Source organism: Herpailurus yagouaroundi, unplaced genomic scaffold, assembly GCF_014898765.1.
Source record: "Herpailurus yagouaroundi ecotype Mexico unplaced genomic scaffold, PumYag 162, whole genome shotgun sequence".
NCBI lineage: Eukaryota > Metazoa > Chordata > Mammalia > Carnivora > Felidae > Herpailurus > Herpailurus yagouaroundi.
Genome location: NW_024412403.1, coordinates 46,085,867 through 46,111,722, shown reverse-complemented (window position 1 = coordinate 46,111,722; position 25,856 = coordinate 46,085,867). Strand labels below are relative to the sequence as shown.

The window sequence follows — 25,856 nt, the reverse complement described above, 5'->3', positions numbered from 1 at the left end:
GACACTGCACATTCTAAGCACCAAACTTCTTTCCTGATTTATAGAATAATGCTCTTAAGAAGAACTTAATAAAACAGCATGAATTCCTCAGAGAATAGTGTAAATATTGATTGTGGATTAATTATGAGTTAGCAATACAGACTGACTTTGATTAAAAGGAAATGGAAGGTTTAACAAGCCACAAATTAAAAACTGAGGCACCCCTATTAAAAGACTGAGGAGAATATGAATATTACAATGAGCCCAGGATTAAAATTCACAGCTCTTTGAGCACTGAATTACCTTACTTAATAGTTGGTGTACCATCAGATCCCTTTGGACCACCTTTATGTGTTCCCGCTCCCAATCCCCCCCAACCAAGTGCCTATGGTTTTGTTTTGTTTTTTTTTTTTTTTTTTTTTGATTGTGAAGGCTTGTATGTGGCACCTTCTTTAAAGACCTAAACTTGGGCTACTAAAGCCACTACAGAGAACCAGAAGTGTCAATGACTTTTTTTCTGTACATCTCATTAAGACTTGTAGCCAATGACTGACTGGAGCCAGAGCATGGGAGCTCAGCTTCTGTTATCTCCATAGGATGAACTCTGAGATGTAATTTACTCCAGAACTCCCTTATAGTCCTGCCTCCCCATTCTTCAGTCGGTTTTCCTGGGAACTTTCTTAATTAATCACTTGCTAACAAAATCCTGTCTCAGGGCTTGCTTATGGGCAATGAGATTTAGGATCCATCCATCCATCCATCCATCCATCCATATTTACCTAAGCTTGCTACTTCCCTCTCTCTTCCTTGCCTCCGGTCATATACTTCTGTCCCCCATTGCACTCCAACTCAACACGCAACACTTGAAACAGCAGGGTGTACGCTCTATTCCATTCTATGTTTCTCTATATTTATGTAACCATGCATACATATACACATATGAGGGGATATTTGTGTTCCAAAATTAGCATCATTTGTACATATATTTCTTTGTATTTTGCTCTTCTTTGTATTTGGCAATATTTAGGTTCCTAATAAAGAAGGAAATTAGCACTTCCAACTAGGAATTCTATTATAAGTTGTCCTTGTTATAAGTTTTTAAAAAAATATTTGCTTGGAAGGAGAAATCACTTTATAGAAGCAAATAGGTAAAATGTACAGTTACAATATGAAGGCATGGTTGGGAAAGGTTTTAATCCTATTAATCATTTCAAACCTCTCTGAAAGGTTTGATATTCTAACACCTTTGATTGGTTGCCTCTACATATGAAAAGATGATGATCTTTATTTAGTTTGTATACAATTCCCATGCTAGTGTATAATAATTCTGTTATATTATATGTCAATTATTTCCCTAATTCTTTCTTTTTTTTTAATTTTTAAAAAAATTTTATTTACTTTTGGAGAGAGAGACGGTGTGAGCAGGTGAGGGGCAGAGAGAGAGAGAGAGAGAGAGAGAGAGAGAGAGAGAGAGAGAATATGAAGCAGGATCCAGGCTCTGAGCTGTCAGCAGAGGCCCCTACACAGGGCTCGAACTTGCAAACTGTGAGATCATGACCTGAGCTAAAGTCAGACGCTTAACCAACGGAGCCACCCAGGCGCCTGCTAATTCTTAAATTAAATTATATGATTTCTAATACTGATTTTCATCTTTGGGTCTGTTTATAAAATTAATCCTTACAACCCACTAGAAGACTTGATATCTTTCATTTCCATTTTGTACAAGTGAAGTGTGAGACATAGGAAGATTAATTGACTTTTCTTGGCCATAGGCATAATGAGCATCACAATCAGAACATGAACTAGGAATCCATGGCTTCCACCTCCATGTTTACTACAAGTTTAGTAACTCCATTAGCACTGCATCATTGCCATTTTCTTAAAAAATAGACTCCCTCATCACATTATTTATTCCACCATTAAAATGGGAAAATTATGCCAGCATCTTTCAGAATTTTATTGATTTCCAAAATTTTGATTGGATGATTATGGTTCCCTTTTTACAGAATCTGTATGATTTGTCCTTAATTGGAAATATTACAAGTTATCTTCATCTTACAACATTTGAAACATAAATGACTATAAAATGAGAATTATTTTCTGTGTACAAAATATAGCCTTTATAAAGCATAGAGGGATATTTTCATTCTGAAAAGTTGCTGATATATTTGTGCCCATTGCTTTTTAAATAATGAGAATTTTTGCATATCTAAAGATCTACTTAATCTAGTAGACAGAAAATATGTTTACTTTGTGACAGCATGCTAGAGGTTGTAACGTTTGAAAGGAGAGCTCAGCAGGATTTCTGAGCACATGCTGGTGTGGCCAATGTGCACAATCTGTAATCCAATTAAAACTCAGTAAATTTCTCTTTTCTTAGACTATGGAGTTACTCATGTGAATTCATCATGATAACGACAGTTTTCATTGACTACATAATGCTGAAATTACTAGACGGTCAAAAATGGGTACAGGCAGGCTACTGAGTTACCTCTCCCTTTTTCAAACATACATTTGCTCAGAATCAATAGAATAGGAAAAGATAGACTTCTATTTCTCTTCTTGACCTATATTTTTTCAAAGGAAATCAAAATTTGTGATGTTCCTTTGCTTCTAGTAATTTACAGAAATGCAAGAAGTTCCTTCTTACTTTAGTATACAACTAGAAATTATATATAATTTTTACATTATTTTTTTAAATTTAATGTTCCCTTTATCAATATTCCAGAGCAGTATTAGCACAATGAGACATATTAGAATTGTTATGTCCTCTCCTATAATATCTAGAGCAACAATATCATAATAGTGAGGAATAAAGGGAAAAACACATAAAGAAAGAATGTGAATGCAAGAAAGGTAAGGAAGTATATAATTTGGGAAAATATAGTAATTGAGAACAATTTTAAATGACAAAAATGAAAATTAAGATTAAGTTGATTTATAAACCAGATTTATCTGGGCGGCTTCTTAAAAAAGTAAAACAGCTGACCTAAATGTAAAACTCCATTTATCCCTTAAATCATCCTTTCCAAATTATAGAGAATTGTAACTGTAACTCATTGGCAAACAATATAGGCTATACAAACTCCTTCTTTAGGTTCTAGCAATTCCATTTTACTATGTCTTCCAAGTGAATTTTAGAAACAATGTTATGTCAGCTAAACTGTAAGTTGAAGGAGTTATTACCTCTTACTATGTTGGAAAAATCCCTATAGTAAATCATGACAGAGATGAACATCTTATGTCTTTTAACTTTATCATCTGACATAAAACAAGACAAATTAAGAAAAGTATAAGCACAGTAGTAAACTAGAGTTTTGAAAGACATAGTAGGTATGAGGTTATGTCATAGAACAGGTTTTAAAGTAAAATAATATAACAACATGCTCAATATATACATATATACATATATATGTATATATAGTTTCTTTAGGAAGCTCCAAATAAGACCTACTTTCTCATAGTACTTGATCTCGTAGTCCAGAATGGCTCCATTGGAAAAAGCAGGTGCTTGCCATGATAGGGCAATGCTATTTTGGGATGCCCAGTCCTTCCTTACCACACCTATCAGGGAAGGTGCTGAAAGGAAAGAAAATAACTAAGAATTAATTGGCAGGAATCATTCTCCATCATCTTTTATTTAATATTTTGTCTTCCAAGGAAAATATAATTCTTGTTGAAGCGGATAGCAATTGTTGATGTCAGATTAATAAGAAAGGCTCAGGATCTACTCTATTTAATCCAAATAAAGTATTAAAATATATTTAGAAGCACTACTAGGGAACATAGGAAAAACTCAAATAGTCCAAGAATAAGAGCCAGAACTCATCATCTTCATCTTTGTTAGAGGAGATTTTTCTTTAAGATGGCTTTGGTTTTAGTCTATGACACGAGGTACAATACATTTGGATCCTGTATTTTATCAGATCTAAATCTACTATAGAAAAATACTCTGAAATTACAAGATCATTTATAGGCTTTTCTTTCTCTTCAAGACTTAATACTTTGTAAACTGTTAGTACTTTATAAAACTTTATATTACAAACATCTTATCTTTAGTAACTTATTGCATATCAAAGTGAAAATTATTTCTTTTGCATGGTTTCTGTGACATTTGAATAAAATTGAAACATTTAACTTCTGAAGTTTATTTTCAGAAGTATGTCTTTATTCCCCTATATAACATTGTATTAGCAACCCAATCCTAATCTAAGGTAATCTTGCATTTGACTTCCAAGATTTCCCTGGATTTATATATCATAATTTTCTCTAACAAAATACTCATTTTTAAGTATTCCAATTTTTAAAACAATAGGTTTTTGCATAGAAGTTAAATTTCACTCATAAAAAGAAAAATACAAATTGAATGTACTGAGGTATCATTTTTCACTAATCAGATTGGCAAAAATCCAAAAATTTGACACCAGGCTCTATTGGCTAGACTTTAGGGAAAAGCACTTTAGTACACTGTCGGTGGTAATGCAAAATAGTACAACTTTTATGAAGGGAAATTTAACAATTTGAGGCAAATTATATGTTCATTTATACTTGGGCTTTTTGGAATCTATCCCAAAAACACACTGAACAAACACAGAGAGACACATTTATAAGATTACTCACTGAGATTTATTTGTAAAGATTGGAAATAATTTAACTATCCATCAAAAAGGGATGGGTTGAAAACCTATGCTACATCCACCAGAGAATTATGACTATAAATACCCCATATAAAAATGGAGTTTTTTCAGGATATATTTTTAAATAAAAAAAGTAAGGAGGGAAAATGTACAAAAAACAATGTAAGGATAAGCCTAAGAATAAAAAAATAATAACAATAGTCACCCTTAGGGGTGGTAAGCAACAGGATGGACATGATAAGGTTAGAAGATAGAAGTCTCAATATTGCCTTCCCTTGAAGATTTACTTTGGAACTCTGTGAATAGTTAAATGGTTAGAAAGAAAATTATTTAAAAAAGTAATATCCAAAAATTAAAAGAAAAATGAAACCTGTGTATTGAGGCACAGCTTCCAAGAGTAACTACTTAAAGTGACTTAAAACATAGTAACTTAGTGTATATCCCAAAGAGGTAGTTTTAAGGATTTAAAAAAATCTGCAAAAATTACTAAACTGTTTTTAGTAATGATATTGCTGTTGGTAGTATTCGTATTGTAAATCTGAATCCTTGTGCGTATGTTGAGGGTTAAAGCAAATGAGTAATATGGTGTTACTGAGGACTAGGTCTGTTTATTTGTTTTTTCAACAGGAAACGGATACAGATGTCAGATCAATGAAGGTACATAAAATCCCTGTAATAGTAAACTCATATTGGAATTATCATTATGAACTCACAATGTCTTTCCAACTCATTTCCAGAAATCTATTCAAATGAACCAATTGCAGGTGAGGATAGAATTTGAAAAAATTGATTCTCTATGATTAAAATAAATATACTTTAAATTTGTAAGAAAGGCTCAAGTATTAGGTTTGGTATTTTCTTTCTGAATGTTGCCTTTGCATCGTAAAGATAAAGTATTTCTTAAATTTGTGAGAATGAAAAGTTTGGTTCTCCCAAGGAATTAAGTACTTTAGAAATTATATTAAAACTCTTTCCAGCTTTTCAATGAAAGCATTATTGCACTAAAATGTATTTTTAAAAATGAGTGATGATAATAACAGAAGTCGCTAAAAGGTAGAAGTGTGCTATAAGCTAAAACAGAAGTGGATAGCATGGTAAATAAGAAAAAGTGCTCAGATAATTCATTATTTAAATTGAGTCATATTAGTACTAATAAACTACCATTAATAAATGTCATTAATGCTCTTGAACTGTAGTATAATAGTGTATTAATGGAGTTTTATGGAAAAATTATAACTTTAAGATGAATCATATAAATTAGACGTTGACTTCTATATAACAATTCATTATAATTTTTAAAAATGTCCTTTTCATGTATACAATCTTATGGGTAATTTTCAGTTTAATGTGCAATGTCATAAGGCAATAATATTACCAGTGTACTACATTTTGCCACATAATTATTTAGGACTCAAGGTCAAATGATATAATTCTTGCAAAACTGATAATAAATTCAATTATGGCAGCATATTAGAATAATTATTGATTAACATACAGGTATTATCTTTTCTATTTCCAATTCCCCACTGGTTAATTAGCAGTACATGTACATCACCTAAATTTTATGAGTCCTCTCCTATACTTCTATAAAATAAAGAATATCTATTCTTTAACTACTCTGGGAAGTACTAATGAATATACTATTTTCTAAGAAACCTAGTTATAAATTCTTCACTTATACATGGACTTCAGTGTCCAAGAACCATATAAACTATAAAATCTCTTCACTTCTGCTTATCCTCTTTATATGTAAATGTCTATATTTTACATAGTTGCATAACCATGTATTTGAAATCTTATTCCATATTTTCATATAGTCTCCATAATTATTATTTTCATGGAAAAATATTCAATTATGTTTCTACTTTATCAGACAATTCCTCTAGTGTTGAAATTTCCTATATGGTTCTGTTAGAGTTCTCATACTTTATGCCCACATTTTTTATTTTGTTATTTTACAGAGAATGGTGCTTTACATGATTTGGATGTTCTGAACCACACTATGTAATAACCTATTGTTTTTGAAAAGAGCTGTGCAATATACACTAGGCACACATTTTAAACAGTTAATGAATTAAAGCAGAGGATGTGGGAAATAATTTATAGGTCAATATACATCCCAAATGCTGCATCTTCTATTTTGTGAGAAGGCTAGAACCATATGGAATTTTATTTTAAAATATGGCATCAATACATGAAACCTCAAGAATTTGTTTTGAATATATTTGACAAATTTGTTTTCTTAATAACCTGAATTTATATAACATCTGAATTTGGCATATTGTGACAACACTGTAGTACCAACAAACATAAAGGGGAAAATACACTTATTCCTCCACATGAGAAAAACTAATTTTAGAACACAGAGGGAAACTATTGATTTTAACTTCTGATTCTAAAAAGTCAGAGAAAGAAATAAATAGTCAGGGAAATAATATCTTCTGGAGTTTGTCAGATCAGAGACTAACTGAAAGACTTGAAGGCTCAAGCAATGTTTCCTGAGTAAAGAATTGTGCATTCAGTATAGTTTTCAGTAGAATTGTATTTCTGATATACATCCTTTCTTAAGCCTTCAAAATCTTAGCTTTGACCTTCAAAATAAATGATTGTTGAATAGATTACCACATTTTTGAAAATGGCTTTAATACAACCCTTTTTGATTACTACATTTTCTGAGTCTCAAATAGTTTACCAAGAACTACATGGCAAAACAAGAAAAGTACATCATGGAGTTAGTGAACAAAGGAGATTTTATTCACATTAGGATGAGTGTTATTTTCTGATGCTTACATGGAAATACCTGAAAGAACTGTAAATTATTCTAGGTAATTACTTTGGTCCTAATTAAGATTTAATTGTGTGTGTGTGTGTGTGTGTGTGTGTGTGCACGTGTGTGTGTGTGTTTAGGTGAAGAAGAGAGAGATGGGGGAGAGCAAGAGCACACTTCTACACTCATGTATTTGTGACAATGGAAATCTTCACAATGAATGTTAAATAGTAGAATCTTAGTACTAGGACAGACCTTGTAAGTCATTTAGTATATTATTTCAGCAATGCAGAAAATTCCTCAACATATTCTTGTTAGCCAATTATCCACTTCTTGCTTCAACAGTTGCTCTAAAGAGTACACTACTTCATAAGGCTGTCCATTTCTGTTTGAAAATCTCTAATTGTTAACAAATTCTCATATGGAGTCATTGTTTTCTTCCTGTAACTTTAACCTAGGTCCTGGTTTTTACCTTTAGCATTAATGGAATTAACTCTTCACTTTTGCTCATCTATCATACTTCTTTTTTTTTCTTTCTCTTTTTCCTATCCTTTTCCTTCCTTACTCTCTTCTTTCTTCATTTCCCTTTTTAGTGCTTTTCACTCTCATTTCTTTATTCTTTTCCTTTCTCTTCTTCCCTGTGCTTCTTTCCAGAGAGATGTATGCGTGTCTGTGTGTGTGTGGTGGAGGGGGGTATAATCAATGACATAATGAAATGTAAACAGCATAATAAGTAAATAACAATCGCATAATAAATAAATAATATACACCAGAAATTGCAAATCAAGAACCAACTTTTAAGACTATGATTTTCCCTTTTTCTTTGCCAATGAACCAATGGGTAGAGTTGCCAAGCAAGAATATGGAGTAGTGTTTCAGTAGATGCTCAGGAAAGAGACATGCTATAATCAATACAACTCTACTTGTGAAGTTTTGTGAATGTGATATTTATCATGTTAATTGACATTTTGAAACTACTTTTGATCTATATCTTGTTTTGGAAATAGTTATTAAATAGATTATGCTTTATACAACATAATATATCTTAACAGTATCTGCCTCATATGCTTTTATTTTGATGTCTTTCTTATAATCAGAGTTTAATAGCAATCTATATTGTTACCTACTTTCCCCATGTGGTTGAAATCTGGTTCTGAGTTTGAAATATACATGAAATATACAGCAGAATCGATGCTTTATCTTCTTCCTAGTGTCTAGCTTTGTCCTGTACCTGGGAATAACATGGTATGCTAAACCGTATGACAGCTGTGATAGGATGAATAATGGCTCACAAATAGATTCACTTCTAATCCCCAGAACCTGTGAATGTTCCTCCCTGGCAAAAGAGACTTTGCAGTTTTGATTAAGCTAAGGATTTTGAGATGGAAAGATTATCCTGAATTACCCAGGAGGGCCTGATGTAATCACAAGTGCCAAAAGAGGGAGGCAGGAGGCGACTTGTCTACAGAAGGAAGGCTCTGAGCCAAAGAATGTAGGCAACCTGTAGAAAGTAGAAGAGGGAAGGAATGAATTCTCCTTGGAACCTCCAGAAGGAACCAGCCCTCCTGACACCCCTGTTTTTATACCTATAAGACTCATGTTGGACTTCTGATGTCCAGAACTATAAGATAATAAATATGTGTTGTTCTTGAACAGTAAATTTGTGGTAATTTGTTACAGTGGTAACAGGAAAATTACAACACTTTAACTGGTTTATCTTTAAAGACCTTAATTTGGGATAGATACATTTATGGTTCTGTAGGGAAAGTGGGTAGGTTTTAAAAAAAACCGAGTTTCTAATAAAATTAAAACAAAACAAAAAAGTTCTAAAGCAGTGATAAAAAGCATCTATTTGTTTAATTACCTAATTCATTTGATAATTTACAACCTTAAAAAAGTATTCAATCTGTTTCTTTTAAACATATTTTGAAAAATGTCGGATACTCTCATCCTAAAGACTTTCCTTATTTAACCTATAGTCTGTCAGGTTTCTCACTTCTCTGCCTTTCTTATTAAAAAAGGAGAGGTTTTCTTCTTCCTGATTATACCACCTTAATCTATTGGTGATATTGGACTACTTTTTTTTTTTTTACAGTTTTTCCTCCAAGTTAATGTTGTTCTGTATTTTAAAAAAGCCCTTATCTCTGAATTTCAAGTCTTTTCCAAAGAAACACTAACATCATGTTACACAAAGCTTGGTCACTCTATTTCTTCCTACCATATCAATGTGATGCTGGTAGGTAGCTTGACAAGACAAGTGAAAAATTGTGGAAGTATTTGCACTGAAAACTCTCACCACCTGTGGAGGCCGCAGTGAAAAATCACTTTTTAAATAATAAGTTAAAATGGTACAGCACTGTCAGCACTTAATTACAGAGAGTAAAACCTGAAGAATTATCTTTAAAGTTCTTTTCGGCATAATCTGTGCCTTTTTAATTTCTATTTTATTAGTCTATGACTTGCTGATTTAATGCGTTCACTGTTAAGCTTGTCTTTAGGCTGCTGTTTATAGTAATTTATACCACATACCTCTCCTGACTATTATATCATTCCAGAGGCATTTAAGAAATTGTTTATATGACAGATGCTATAAAATGCACTTTCTTTGAAATATAAAGACAAAAAAAAGTATTCCCAAATTAGAACAGCCTGAGATTCTGCTGACCTTATTATTACCTGTCAATTTTTAGCAAAAAGATCTATGTTGTGCCAGTATTTTCTAAGCATTTAACATATGCTATTCACCAGTATCTCAGAAAGCTGCCCTTTCTAGAAGGCCAAAATCAAGAATGTGTCCTTTCTTGGCTTAACTTCAAACAATTTCCTTATTCGTGGCATCCCATTTTATTAAAATCAAGAATATTGGTTTCTAGTAATTTTTCTAGGTAAAAATACAATTATTTGAACTGTACAATTATAAAAATTATATATAAAAATTACATAAATAGATTAAACATATTATATTTAAATATGGGTTGTAACTCCTGGGCCTCAGCTGCTTCATGAAAAATTTGTTCCACATACAGGGAAAAAGATGAGCCCATTTAAATAACATCAAAAAAAGGAAAAAATGAGCAGGAAAGTCATTTATACATAAACAACTAAAATAATTTTAACTAGTACTGTGGAAAGGAGGCACCTAAGTGATAAAATTTGCAAAAACATAAATCTTTAAAATAATATAATGAATTGGGGCTTCTGGGTGGCTCAGTCGGTTGAGCTTCCAACTCTTGATTTTGGCTCAGGTCATGATCTCGCAGTTTGTGGGTTCAAGCCCCACATCCAGCACTGTACTGACAGCGTGGAGTCTGGGATCTTCTCTCTCCCTCTGTCTCTGCCCATTCCTCATTCTCTATCTTTCTCTCAAAATAAATAAATAAACTTAAAAACATGAAATAATATAGTGAATGGAAAAAGTTTTACAAATTTTATTGCTACATTAAAAAAAAGTTTGGACACTTGAAAGAACTCCATACAATATATTTTAATGAAGCTGTTTTAAAACTGATGTATATACACAGGCATGGGAAAATAAGTGTCATACTTAACGTGATAAAAACAAGTCGTAAATCAACATTCATACTGTGATTTAAAAAAAAATCTAGGGGCCCCTGGTGGCCCAGTTTGTTAAGTGTCCAACTTTGGCTCAGGTCATGATCTTGTGGTTCAGGAGTTCGAGCCCCGTGTCGGGCTCTGTGCCGACAGCTCAGAGCCTGGAGCCTGTTTCAGATTCTGTGTCTCCAGAGACTCTCTCTGCCCTTCTTCTGCTCACACTCTGTCTCTCTCTCCTTCAAAAATAAATAAACATAAAAAAGTATTCAAAAAATTCTAAATACTAGATACCCCCAAATTGTTAACTAAATTATATAACCAAATTGTATAACTATCAAGACCATATTGGAAGATTTGGGAATGGATGATGAGGTAAATGATGACCTAGTTTCCCTACTAAATATTAGTTCAGCAATATTTATAAAAAGGTCATTCAGAGATGACCCTCCTTTTGAGGATGATGAGAACAAAGAAAAGCAAATAGATGATATACCTGTTTGGGACTAAGAATCCCTGAAAGTTAACCAAGGAACACTTTTTGAACTTACTCTGGCTGCAAAATACTTAGACATCAAAGGTTTCTTGATGTTACATCCAATACTGTTGCCAATATGATCAAGAGGAAAACGAGGAGATCTGCAAGAACTTCAATACCAAAACGGACTTTATTAAAGAAGAGGAAGCCCATGTATGCAAACAGAACCAGCAGTATGAAGAGAAGTGAAATGTTGTGCCTGACGCTAACACTGTAAGGACTGCTCTAAACACTAGTTGAACTATTCTATTTAAAACTGTTAACATTGGGGTGCCTGAGTGGCTCAGTTAGTTGAGTGTTGGACTTCAACTCAGGTTATGATCTCATGGTCCGTAAGTTCAAGCCCCACGTGGGGCTCTGTGCTGACAGCTTAGAGCCTGGAGCCTGCTTCAGATTCTCTCTCTCTCTCTCTCTCTGCCCTTCCCCTCATCACACTCTAGAGTCTCTCAACAATGAATAAATGCTAAAAAAAATTTAAACTATTATCATTAGACAAATAGTAGACAAATGCAGCAGCAAATCAATTATATTAGCAGAATACTATTGCCATTGCACGCATAGTTTGAGTACAGATTCTAAACCTATGGCTGAGTTTCTTCTAGACCAAAAGTTTTTATTCTTTGCTCTGAATAAAACTGAACCCTGGGATATCTATTAAAAATATAATGAATATATATGCATATATATGCATAATATATGTACATATGCATATATACATTTTAAAATGGAATCACATCAAGCTATTAATAGTGGTTTCTCATGCTAGCCTAGGAAAACTAGATGTAACAAGAGAATAACAGAAGTGAATCTAACACTTAACCAGTTACTGCTTTTTAAATTATATTAACAAATTATATTATCTGTACCTTTTGAAACTACTTTAAAAGGAATACGATTTTATTTTTAAAAACCTAACTAATCTTTGTCATCTCATAGCTAACGTGACATTCTGAAATTGTTTTCAAAAATATAATTGAAGAGTTAATAAATTTCAGAAACTTAAACCTAAATGTTAACAGACTTATAAGCTATGACCATAAAGTAATACATGTGGCTTATGGAGGAGTCATTTAATTACAATCTTTCCCTGTATTTTTGTCATCCTTGAATTTATATGATGATACAAAATTGCAGAGGAAGCTAGATGGAAGAACACTGGATTCAAAAGTATTTTAACCCAAGAAGCTTTATGAAAATTAGTTTTATAAATGTTATGGATTTGCTTATTGGATGTCTTAAAAAGGAAAAAAAAATCTTTTTCTGTGCTGTTGTCACCTAAAGTGCATAAACAGACAAGACAGTTTTAGTTCCATTTTGGGGCTGTGAAATGACCCATGGATGACCTGGGGAATTTTAGAAGAAAGATTCACATTTAAGGAATGGTTCATAATATAAGATAAAATCACAGCAATTACCATTCTTCCCCTTCAGATAGAACTATGAACTAGCTGAAGACTTCTTTAATCACTTTGGATGCAATTGATTTTGATGTCTGAACTCCTAAAAGGTTTACTATCTATTCCTCATGACGTCTAACAATTGACTGCCTATATCATAAGCTCTTGATATTCCTCTTTATAGAGTATATAATAATATATTAAAAATTTTAAGTGTTTATTTATGAGAGAGAGAGAAACAGAGTGCAAGCAGGGGAGGGGCAGAGAGAGAGGGAGACACAGAATCCAAACAGGCTCCAGGCTCTGAGATGTCATCACAGAGACCAATGCAGGGCTGGAACTCATGGACTGTTGAGATCCTGACCTGAGCCAAAGTCGGAAGCTTAACTGACTGAGACACCGAGGCATCCCTATAATGATATATTGTACTTCACTTTTTAACTTCCTGTGCGCTTCAGATATATCATCCAATATACATTTTAACTTTGTAGGTACAGTTATTTTCATTTTAAAGATGAGGACATAGGATCAAACAGAAGCAACTTGCAGTTACATAAGAGGTACGAAGTGGACTCTAGGCTAAGTCTGGTACTTATGGACTGTACCCCAGTGATTGTGGCATTTCAGGATCTGAACCTTCCATAGGACCTAGTACAGTGCCACACAAACACATCAGGTAACTTTTATGTGAATCTCTTTTATTCAAAACTTGTTTAAATCTTGTTTCAAACCTTATCAGATAATTGTCCCGTCCATGGGGCTTTTGTTCTATAAATCCTCTATGGTACCATAGGAGCAATGGTCAATTGAGTCATATACTCCATGTATATGACATCATTTTATGAGAGTAGATTAATATAAGAAAAAAATAATCTATAATATAGCATAATAACATATAATATTAATACCAGAAAATAAGTAATGAGGCAAAGTGATAGGAATTTGAACATGCTGTATCAATCAAAATGGATATGCTATAATTTAATATGTATAATATTAAAATCCATCTTGGATTAGTTTATTGAATTTTCAATATTTTCCATTATTTAACTGTCTCATTTGAAAAAAAAAGTATTTGGATTGAGGAATAATAGGAAAACCAAAAATACGCTGAGTTATTTGATTATTAATTGAGAGTATTCCTTTTCACTAATTCTAAAGGCATTTTTCCCCATCCCTGTACCTGCTCCACCCCATGAGCTGTGCTCTCACTTTCCGTAGCCACAGTTTAACACATCTCAGTCAGTAAAATTCTGCTGGATTCTGTAGATTTTGTAGGCTATAGCCCTTAGATTCTCTGTTTTCTATAAAACCTAGATGTAAAATATTTAAAAAGCTGTGTTTGGGGATTTTTTTCTTTATTACTTTTTGGAAGTGAGAGCTATTCACAACTGTGTGTGTGTGCACGCATATGTGTGTGTGTTTCCAGAAGATATATAAAGGGAGAAAGTACTCATACCGCTGGCCACTTGAGGGAATGCTGAATGATCCTGTCACAACTGATTCAGGAGGACGCAAGTGTATTCCTGCCAAGTCATCCGAAATGGGACTGTAAAACTGCTTTTGTTCTCTCATTAAAGAAATAATGCGATGCAACAGCAGATTCATTGGCATTGTTTCTGGTTGAAGCCGAGAGGAATAAATCTTGATTCTTCCTTGATGGAGGTAGTCTTTGTGTAGGACAAGTAGCCAGGTGCTCCCACAGCTGCTCTGAAACATTCATGGCTTCCTAAGGATATGGGTGATTTTGTTCTCATCATTGATCAAATAGCAGAGTAAATCACTGACGTAAAATAACACCTGGCTGAGCTCTGTGTTTTCCTCTCATTTTCTCTAGTTAGTAATTGTTGTTTACAAATCACTGACTGCATGAGGATGAAAAGCCTGTGTATTCTCATACTGGCTCCTAGCTCATAATTTCCACTTCATGTTCTTTCTCCCAGTACCTTCAAAGGCACTCAGTGCATATTATACTTTATCCCCTTGATTTTTGTGATTACTTTGTTAACAAACCAAATGCCATTGTTCCATATGTATTACAGAAGCTAACAGTATTACAAAGATTTTATTTATTTATTTATTTATTTATTTATTTATTTATTTATTTAGATTTTTTGAGAGGACAGGGAGAGAAAGAGAAAGAGAGAGAGAGAGAGAGAGAGAGAGAGAGAGAGAGAGAGAGAGAGAATCTCAAGCAGGCTCCACAGCCAGTGTGGAGCTCAACGTGGGGCTTGATCCCATGATGGTGAGATCCTGACCTGAGTCAGATGTTTAACCAACTGAGCCACTTAGGTGCCCCGCAAAGATTTTTAAAACTAAAAAGAATTGATTATTATTCATAACAAATGCTGTAAATCTTTGAACATTTTTATACTTCATTTGAAATGTAATATGGTATGCTAAATAATCTTGCTTTTTTTTCCCCTAAATTCTATTTATAGGGAAAAAAAGTATGCCAATGAAAATAAGTTTTATTTTAGTCTATACATTTCCAAGGTGGATTTATGAAACCAACTAGTATTTGTTTTCTTAGCATTACCTTATAATTAATGGTACGGTATACATGAAATATACATAAAATGTAACATTAATTTCAAAAATTAAATACTGAAATTCAGCAACATATAATTTCTGAATATTTAAATTATATTAGGTGTCAGCAAAATGTTAGGAAACAAAATAGGAAGATCAACGTTGAAATGCTGGCATTCAGCAGAAATTCACTATCATGGCTGTTATCAACGGTTTACAGTGAATGGTCTCCTATCTGGTTAATTCCTATACCATATTTTAAAGTATTTTGAGTGTTACCCTGAAAGTGTATACTATAATATAAAAATTTTAGAATATGTCACTTACTATAATTCTTATGATCTTCTGCTTTGACTTCAATTTCAACTGATAGTTTTTTTTTAATTTATGTTATTAATTTGTGTATATTTCTCTTTGATTTGTATTTGTAGACTTCAGCTACATAATTTTGAGTGCTTCTTAGGGAAACCAAATCTTTGCTCAAAGAGAAGTAACCTGTCAGGCAAAAATTGTCCTATATCATAAATCCCCAAAGAAACAACCCTTGCTTGCTGGACAATTCTTCCTTAGATATTCACAATGATGTTTCCTTGCCTGAAGCTGTGTTTCAGAAAAACCTAAGAATAATTTGCTCAGATTACTTTCCTTACTTCAGTCAACATCTCCTCACATTTTAGGCTGTTCTATTTCCCTCAACACTTCATAGAGTAGTCCTCCCTTATCCATGGTTTCACTTTCCATGGTTTCAGTTAACTGTGGTCAACTGTGGTCCAGAAACAGATGATCCTCCTGATGTGTCATCAAAAGGTCAATAGTAACTTAACACTACATCACAATGCCTATGTCATTCTCCTCATTTCATCTCATCGCATGGCCATTTTATCATCTCACATCATCACATAAAGAAGGATAAATATAGTACAATAAGATATTTTGAGAGAGAGCACACATTCACAAAACTTTTGTTACAGTATATTGTTATAACTCTTCTATTTTATTATAGTCATTAATATCTTATTATGCCTAACTTATAAATTAAATTTCATCACAAGTACGTATGTATAGGAAAAAAGACAGAGTACGTAGGGTTTGGTACTACCTGCGATTGCAGGCAGTGTATCAACAGCGCATAAGGTTTCCTTTTTCTCCACATGCTTGCCAACATTTGTTATTTTGTGGGTTTTGATTTTAGCCATTCTGATAAGTGTGAGGTGATATCTCATTGTGGCTTTGATTTTCATTTTTCTGATGATTAGAGATGTTGAACATCTTTTCATGTGTCTATTAGTCATCTGTTTGTCTTCTTTGGAAAAATGTCTATTCAGATCTTTCGCCCATTTTTATTGTGATTTTTTTTTGGTGTTGAATTGTATGAGTTATATATTTTTATATATTTTATATATTTTGCAAATTACCCTTATCAGACATATCATTTGTAAATATCTTTGCCCATTCCATAGGTTGCCTTTTTGTTTTGTTGATGGTTTCCTTTGCTATGTAAAACCTTTTGTTTTGGTGTGTCTGGTTTAATTTTGCTTTTGTTTCTCTGGCCTTGAGGAGTCATGTCTAGAAAAATGTTGCTATCGCTGATGTCAAAAAAATTACTGCCTATGTTTTCTTCTAGGAGTTTTATGGTTTCAGGTGTCACATTTAGGAGACCACCAGAATCACCAGAGAGAAATTAGCACCAGAATAAGAAATTGCCTAAACAGATATTGTTACCAAACTATCCTCTCATCTATTCTAAGAGCCCATTTATCTTTTTAAAAAATAATTTGTTTTCCCATAAATTCACTTATCTCCCTCCCCTTCCTGTTAAGATGTGTTCTAAGTCCCAAATTCTGACCATCTCCTTGAGACATATTTTTCTTTGAGCTCCTATATATGTGCATAACTAAAATTTGTCTTTTCTCTTTGTAATCTGCCTTTTGTCAATTTTATGTGTAGGCTCCAAACAATAAACAAAAGAGGGTAGAGAAAAAGATTTTCCTCCCCGAGAGTTTCAACATAATGGGCATGGTTCAAAGCTAGTGGTATAACTGTGGATGGTATTGTTGGCTTAAAAGTTTCACATGAGAGCCTGACTGAAATGATTACACATATCAATGTGCCCTTATACATGGTAATGTATAAGGGAAGTTTAGATAAGGGGATATTTGCAAGGAATTAGAGGGAACAACTCCACAGGGCACACAGTTTAGGAAGCAAAGATCTATAGACAGTAGTTCTTTGAAATAAACCTGAGTCCAAATTTCTCACCTCTTTTTTTATGATTAGTCCCTTTTGGTTTTTCCCACCTAGGTACATACATGTCTCTTAGTAGAGACTCTTTTATAGTACCTTTTTGTTATGGGAGGGGTGTCTGGGTGGTTTAGTCAGTTGAGTGTCCGACTTCAGCTCAGGTCATGATCTTGTGGTTCTTGAGTTCAAGCCCCGCATCGGGCTCTGTGCTGACAGTTCAGATCCTGGAGCCTGCTTTGGATTCTGTCTCCCCCTCTCTCTCACCCTCCCCTGCTTGTGCTCTCTCTCTCAAGAATAAATAAAAACTTAAAAAAATTTTTATAATACCTTTTTGTTATGGGAGTATATTTAAATAGTTATAGCTAGAATTATTAGGATATAGGCAATCTTGATATGCATCTAATGTTGGAATTTTGGAAGAAAGCCTATGGCTTCACAACCAAATCAGTAGTGACTTAGTACACATGTGACTTTTTCAAGTGCCTGTGTTGAGTCCACATACAGTCATTCAGATAAGACCCTTAATGATAATCCTTAAAAATCCCTCTTGGTTCTTATGTGTAATTACCTCCACATAAAGAGAAGCAAATTTTTATAATGATGTAAGAGATAATGTTACATTTTGATAAGATTGAGAAATATATGGTGGCTGAAACCAGCTCTCATCAGCTTGCCAGAATCTATTTGCCTTTCTTTTTGTTATTCAACATTCAAACACTGCAAATCAGCCCCAATCAATTCTTCTTTCTTTCTTTCTTTCTTTCTTTCTTTCTTTCTTTCTTTCTTTCTTCCTTCCTTCCTTCCTTCCTTCCTTCCTTCCTTCCTTCCTTCCTTTCTTTCTTTCTTTCCTTCCTTCCTTCCTTCCTTCCTTCCTTCCTTCCTTCCTTCCTTTCTCTCCTTCTCCTTCCTTCCTTCCTTCCTTCCCTCCTTCCTTCCTTCCTTCCTTCCTTCTTACCTTCCTTCCCACTCCCCACCCCCCACTCTCTCTCTCTCTCTCCCTTCCTTCCTTTCCTTTCTTTCCTACCTTTCCTTCCTTCTTGCTCTGGAGAGCCAGTTTTAAACACCAGCATATTACTGGTCATAACTCAGCTTTACCAAACTTAGGGTGGTTGTTTAACATTGTTCTTCAAAGTGTTAACAGATGTGCCGTGAAGAAAGTATCTTACCTTCAAAAAATTTGGAATATGCTAGATTAAATAAATTAAATACATTACTGTAAATATCCAAAAAAAAAAAAAAAGAGAGAGAGAGAGAAAATAGTGTGATACTTCTCTCTTTCGTGTTATCTAAAATGAAAAACTTTTAGTGGCACCATGTCCATAAAATATCAGAATGCTGGAATACTATTTTTGTAAATAATATTAGCCTTTGAATAGGTTATTCAGAATAGGTTATTCTGTTGTCTCTGGCTCAAGAATTTGTATCATTACTGGCCTGTTGCTGGCACATGTCAGAAAGATTGTAAAATGTCTTAAGCTTCTGACGCAAAACTAAGTTTCCTCTTAAATGATATATCCTAGTAGCCACTGGAAAGCCACAGCTACAAATGAATAGGGATGGAGAGAATCAGGAGAGTCTTAGCACAGGCTCTCATGATAAGTGAGGTAATTACATAGTGCTGTGATTAAAAAACATGGGCTTTGGAGCCAGCCTGCTTGGCTTTGAATCCCAGCTCTGCTACTCACTGGTCATATGACTGATCAATTAACGTCTCTGTTTCCTCATTTTTTTTCTTCTAAAAATTGGAAATAATATCCACCATGGAGGGTTGTTGTTAGGATTACATATATTATTTCCCTTAAAGCACTTAAAATAATTCCTGACACATTGCAAGAACTGAAAACTGTGTATTATTGTTGTAGACAAAAGAAAAGAAAATTGATTAATTTTATTAATAAAGCCTATAAATGATTTTGCAATAGTTAATATCATAGATTTAGGAAAACTTTACATATCCCACATGCTAAAGCACTATGTAGGAAACAACTTGTTTCTTCATATATGAGAGAGTTTTAGCAAACATCTTCCAAAGGATACTTATTAAATGTGAATGTGTTGGGGCGCCTGTGTGGCTCAGGCGGTTACATGTCTGACTTCAGCTCAGGTCATGATCTCATGATTTGTGAGTTTGAGCCCCATGTTGAACTCTGTGCTGATAGCTCAGAGCCTGGAGCCTGCTTTAGATTCTCTGTCTCCCTCTCTCTCTGTCCCTCCCCTGCTCTCTCTCTCTCTCTCTCTCTCTCAAAAATAAATAAACATTAAAAATATAATGTATCAATGGTGTCCTATGACCACAAAATTAATGTGGCAACTTCCTTTGGATCAGATGATACCTTATTTGCTATGGGTGTGGTGGAGTAGATGGTTGTTTTAGCAAACTTTTAAATCTTCAGGACATGCGTATGTGACTTTTTACTTAATTGCTACTAATTTCTGAATATATTAGTACAAAACAAAACTGTCACTTCAAAGAATACAAAAACTAAAGACAAAAGCACAAATACTACAATTGAAACTAGATTGAATCTATAGGATGTGGTTGAAAATGATCCAATTCATGTTTCCTTGTTTATTTTGTTCTCATGTTAATAAAAACTATAGTATATTTGACATATTTTATCCCCATAAATTTTTTTTTGGTACATAACTCAGTTGTTGATCTAACTTTGTATGAACCATCAGGTGGTTGACTGTATGACTAGCACAGATCACTAAAGTTAAAAATGCTTTAGTTATTTGAAAGAGCACATCAATTGAGCACTACTGTGTTTCCCCAAGTCAGGGTGGATCCTAATTGCTTTGACAAATTTCCTGCTGGGAAATTGATCTTCAAAGATTTCTTAATGCCTTTTTTAACCCATTTACTTCATTTTAAAACTTCAAAGTGTCCCTTTCTATTAATTATCACATATACTAGAAAACACAAAGAACAAATGCTATGTTTTATTCATCTAAGCAGGGCATCTAAACACTAAGTTACAGCAAAGATTGGAACTTATTGAAGCAAAGGTCATCTTCTGTCAAACAAAACCATAAGAGGCTTTTCTTTTAGTAGAGAATTCATGAATATTTTATCTGAACATTTCCATGAACTTGCTGTAAAAGCTATGTTTCTTGGCATTTACTGAGGATGTCAAAATCAGTTACTGTAGCTTAAATATTTTGCTAAGATGCTTATCAGACCCTCATTTAAAACATGCTTATTATCCATACAATTGTTCATCTAAAATAAATATTTCTAGTTAATATTATAGACTTTTATATTATATAAAATCAAATTCTTCTTTCTTGTATTTGTACATAGATATCATTTTTGTTTTAATATAAATCTGAGAATCTACTAGAGAAATAAAATAAAACAATGAGTGAATTAATTCTCTTTATCTAAATGAAAACAAAATTTCTCTATAAATGCTTCCAATGGTTAAGCTAGTGTTGAGCAGTCTCTTGGACCCCATATGGTGAAGGGATCTTAAACTGGTCAACCAAGAATATAATCGTAGCTCATAGCCTACTAAAATTTATTTAATTAGGCCTGATTATTTGATGTGCTAGAATACTTCTAACATTTCTAAATCTTAACAAAATGTTGCATTTGCATATAATATACACATCAGCAAAACCTCTAACCCGGATAGCATTCTCACTTTCTGAAAAATGGAAAACATTTTTGAGTATTCACAATTGTTCTCGTGAAGAAGACACAGAGATTGAGTGAATGCAGGATGTTTGTCTCTTGAACTTGACCAATCCATAAGTGTGATATGGCCTACTTAATAGGGGTGGATAATGTATAATTTTTAAAAATCACATCTTGAGATAGATAGAGTTCCTTAACTTTGAATTCTGACTCAGCAGCTTAACTCTAGGCAATTCACTTATTTTCTCTGTACCTTATTTTCTCATCTATGAGCTAAGAACACTACTAGCATCTATCTAATAGGGTTGTTGTAGGGAATTTAAGAAGATAATCTGTACAAAGTGACTAGCTCAGTACTTGGGATATAATAGGCATCAATAGTAAATACATGGGTATTATTTTTATTATGCTAACAAATCTTCAGAAAACTTTATATTAAATAGCTATATTTTGAGACAAATCTTTACCTTATGTATTTTGTTTAACTCTTTCAGGTATATTTCTATTAGAAAATTTTTTTGTTGGGGTGCCTGGGTGGCTCAGTCAGTTAAGCATCTGACTCTTGATTTCAGCTCAGGTCAGGATCTCATGGTCATGAAATCAAGCCCAGTGATAAGCCTGCTTAATATTATCAATCTCTCTCTCTCTCTCTCTCTCTCTCTCTCTCTCTCAATCCCATGGGTGTGCTTCAGGCACACTGTGAATCTCCTTAATTTGTGAGCACATTTTTGTGTATTTCTCAAAGCAGTCAGTGATTGAAGAAAATAAAGATGTCCATATGTAGTCAGCACCTTCTAGGATTCATTCTTAGTATAGGTCTGATTATGTCAATAAATTTTATATCTATCACAAACCTGCAAGGTATATATATATTTTTAAATGCTTGTGTTGAAAAAAATGTGTGCGCGTGTGTGTGTGTGTGTGTGTGTGTGTGTGTATATAAAAAATACATACTACATAATATATAATATAATATATAACATATATAAACAAAACATGTTTCCAGATCATGTCTGGGCAATATAAATAAAGAAGATCTTTGCATTGTGCACATCAGGTATTAAATTTTGGAATGACTCTTTCAGGTTGTCTTCAATTACAGCTTCTTCTCTAATCTCCTGGATACTTCCTAAGGGGCATCTATGCGCTAAAGTTCCACTCTATCCTCCCATGGATTTCTGTCTCCCTGCTTCAATCACTTTTCTATTCCCCAAATTGCTGAATGAGCTTTGTACATATGTCTGCCATGCTATTAATTTAGTTTGTCACTTCTCCATTTTATTTCCTCTCACATCAATTTTTATTATTCTTTATCATATATTGTTTTTTCGACTTCTCTAATTAGTACCTCTACCTTCATTTCATATCCAACTTTTTTTTCACCTTATGCTTTTTTACACATGAGGTCAAAGTACATCCATTTGAAAACCATAAACATTTTTCTATGTTAATAGCTTCTACAGTAAAAAAGATTTTCAGAGGTCCAAATTTCCCCTGAATCATCTATATTATGTTCTCTTCCTTGTTTCTGAAATATTTTTAATTGGTCACATGATGACTTTTGCTGCTATGGTTAATTGCCTTTCAAATGAAAGAAATCTCTCTAGCCTGAGCTTTGGCAACACAGTACCAGAGAATCATCTTTATTCCACTTTTGTTCTTGGGGGGCTTGGTGTCATCTACCTAGTCCCAGGGCTGGACAACAGGTGCAGTGCTTGGATTTTCAGATTATAGATGATTTTTATCAAATGTAATTCTACTAAATATTTTCCTATCCTCATTACCTGAATCTTTGGCAGCCTAATAATATGAAATCTGCATCATATACTGTTATTTTATATTCTTCAGGTCTCCTCCAACCCACCTCCAGCATGGTTAAGCATTTCTGGCATTTTTCTTACTTCCTTACTTCCTGACTTTCTGATAAGTACAGATCTCTCAATGAACGTCCCAAAAAAGTGCACCTAGCAGTGTAGAAATGAAATGATTCTCCAATGTTCTGGTTCAGGCCTTGGATTTCTGAACCAAAATAAAGACAGAGGGCCTAGTTCTGCATGTACGGAGCTTGGAAGTCACCATTCCATCCCAATAACAAGTAAAAATCTGAACATACTGAAAAATCAACAGCTCTTCTTAGATCAGCAAAAGAGGTGAGATCATAGGACAAACCTCTGCCTCAAAACTGGAGAGACAGACAGGCAAATGCAGGCTTCTCAGAACAGAGACTCATAAATAGAAATGGCCAAGGGAACCAGTGCTAGGGAAGGAAAACATGAACTGTAATTGACAAACTGCCAGGAGATCAGTATGGACAAGTCTGGAAGTTAAAAGCCCCATGGGACCCTAGTCATAAGGGGGCACCCATACTTTGTTAGTTTTACCTCCAGGAGCTCGATCAGATTCTTAAAGTAAATACTGGTGAAAAACTTCCTCACACTTGAGGCACGAGTAAGAGAAAAGGAACTACTTAGAAATGTGTCAGAGTATTCTGTTCTCCTTAACAAAACCTGCCCTCAGGGGAAACTAGTTAATTACAGCCTAACCAGCTGGCGTATACCAAAATCTAATTGACCTGGGAAAGGAAAATACCCAACTCCAGCTCACTGTAGGCATCCTGTTACACGTAAGGGGGGAGAAAAAAAAATATGAGAAACACATGTGAAGTTCACAGTCCAGAAGTATATATAGCCTCACTGAAAGACTAACACTTAATTGTGGAAATATGGACTGCCTCCTCTCACTCTGAACCTCACCACTACTTTACTAAGGGCTTATTTACAGTAGTTCCTTTTACCTAGTACTTCATGTCCCTTTAATGAGAGAAAAATTACAAGCATGTCAAAAGGCAAAAAAAAAAAAAAAAAAAAAAAAAATTGAAGAGACAGAGCAAGCATCAAAATCAGACATTCCAGGGATGTTGGAATTATCAGAAGGCAACTATGACTAATATGCTAAGAACTCTAATGGATAAAGAAGACAGTATTTACGAGCAGATGGGCAGTGAAAGCACAGAGATGGAAATCCTAAGAATGAATTAAAAATAAATACTAGAGATTAAAAACACTGTCACAAAAATAAAGAATGCCTTTGATGGGCTTAGTAGAACATGGGAAATCGCTGAAGAAAGTATCTCTAAGCTGGAGGATGTGTCAGTAGAAAACTTGAAGATCAAAATGCAAATAGAAAAAAAACTGAAAAACGAAAAAGAATATCCAAGGACTATGGGAAAACTAGAAAGAGTAACTTATGTGTAATGGGAATGAAAAAGGGAACAGAAAAAGGAATAGAAGCAATATTTGAAAAAATAATGACTAAGAACGTCCCCAAATTAATGTCATACACCAAACCACAGATCCAGGAATCTCAGAGAACAACAAGAAGGATAAATGCAAAAAAAAAAAAAAAAAAAAAAAAAATACACCTAAGCATGTCATTTTCAAATTATAAAAAATCAGAGATAAAGAAAAAAATACTGAAAGACGACAGAATGAAAACAATAACAAAAGCAAAAACAAACCAAAATACACCTTACTTATAGAGGAGCAAATAATAAGAATGACATCTGATTTCTCCTCAGAGAAACCATGAAAACAGGAAAGGAGTAGAGTGAAATATTAAGTGTTTAGAAAAAAGAACAATCACAAACCTAGAAATCTACACCCTGCAAAATTCTCTCTTCAAAGTGAAGGAGAAATAATGACTTAGTCACACAAACAAAAATTGAGGAAATTTGTTGCCAGTACAATTGTCTTGCAGGAAATGTTAAAAGAAGTAGTTTAGGGAGAAATTCTTTATAGGTCAGAAACTCAGATCTACATAAAGAAATGAAGAGCACTGAAGAAGGAATACATAAAATTAAAATAAAATAAAATAAAATAAAATAAAATAAAATGAAATAAAATAAAAACTTTTATTTTTCTTATTCTTAGTTGATCCAACAGATAACAGTTTGTCCAAAATAACACATACTAACAGTCTATTCAATTATGTATGCTTGTGTGTGTGTGTGTGTGTGTGTGTGAAATATATATACAAGGAAAATGAATAACAATGAGGATACAAAGGATAGGAGAGAGGAATTAGGATTTTTTTTTATTATAAGGTACTCACACTACCTTTGAAGTGGTATAGTGTTATTTGAAAGATTGGATCAGCTATATAAATACATATTGCAAACTGTAGAGCAACCACTAAAAAAAAAGTAAAGAAAGCAATATAATCAATATGCTAAAAATGTAGAGAAAATGTAATCATATATAAAGCTTAATAAAAAAAAATAAAGACAAAAAAGAGTTGAAGACAAAGACAGGAACATAGTACAAGAGCAACAAATAGAAAACAGTAACAAATATGGTAAATATTAATTCAACTATACCAGTATTCCTTTTGAATTACAAGGGTCTAAATGCAACAATTAAAAGACAGAAATCATCAGAATGGATCAAAGACAGTAGGAAAGGCTGAAAACGCTTTAGTTTCAGAAACGTAAACCAATGATAAACTTGCTCAATCCAGTTCTTTCTGCCTTAGGGATTTAAAGAATCCTTTCAGATTCTGCCAACATGCTGTTAGTCCT

At 33.5% G+C, this 25,856-nt stretch overlaps 1 protein-coding gene across 6 annotated transcripts in view; it reads right to left on the bottom strand.

Annotated features, from left to right (window-relative positions):
- The window catches only part of EPHA6 (EPH receptor A6), an 868,919-nt gene that overhangs the window by 321,729 nt on the left and 521,334 nt on the right, over positions 1 to 25,856 (bottom strand). For all 6 annotated transcript variants that reach the window (XM_040484252.1, XM_040484254.1, XM_040484253.1 and 3 more), the window contains one exon: positions 3,434 to 3,558. In XM_040484252.1, coding sequence (XP_040340186.1) covers positions 3,434 to 3,558 — 125 coding nt within the window. The remainder of the gene's footprint in view (positions 1 to 3,433; positions 3,559 to 25,856) is intronic.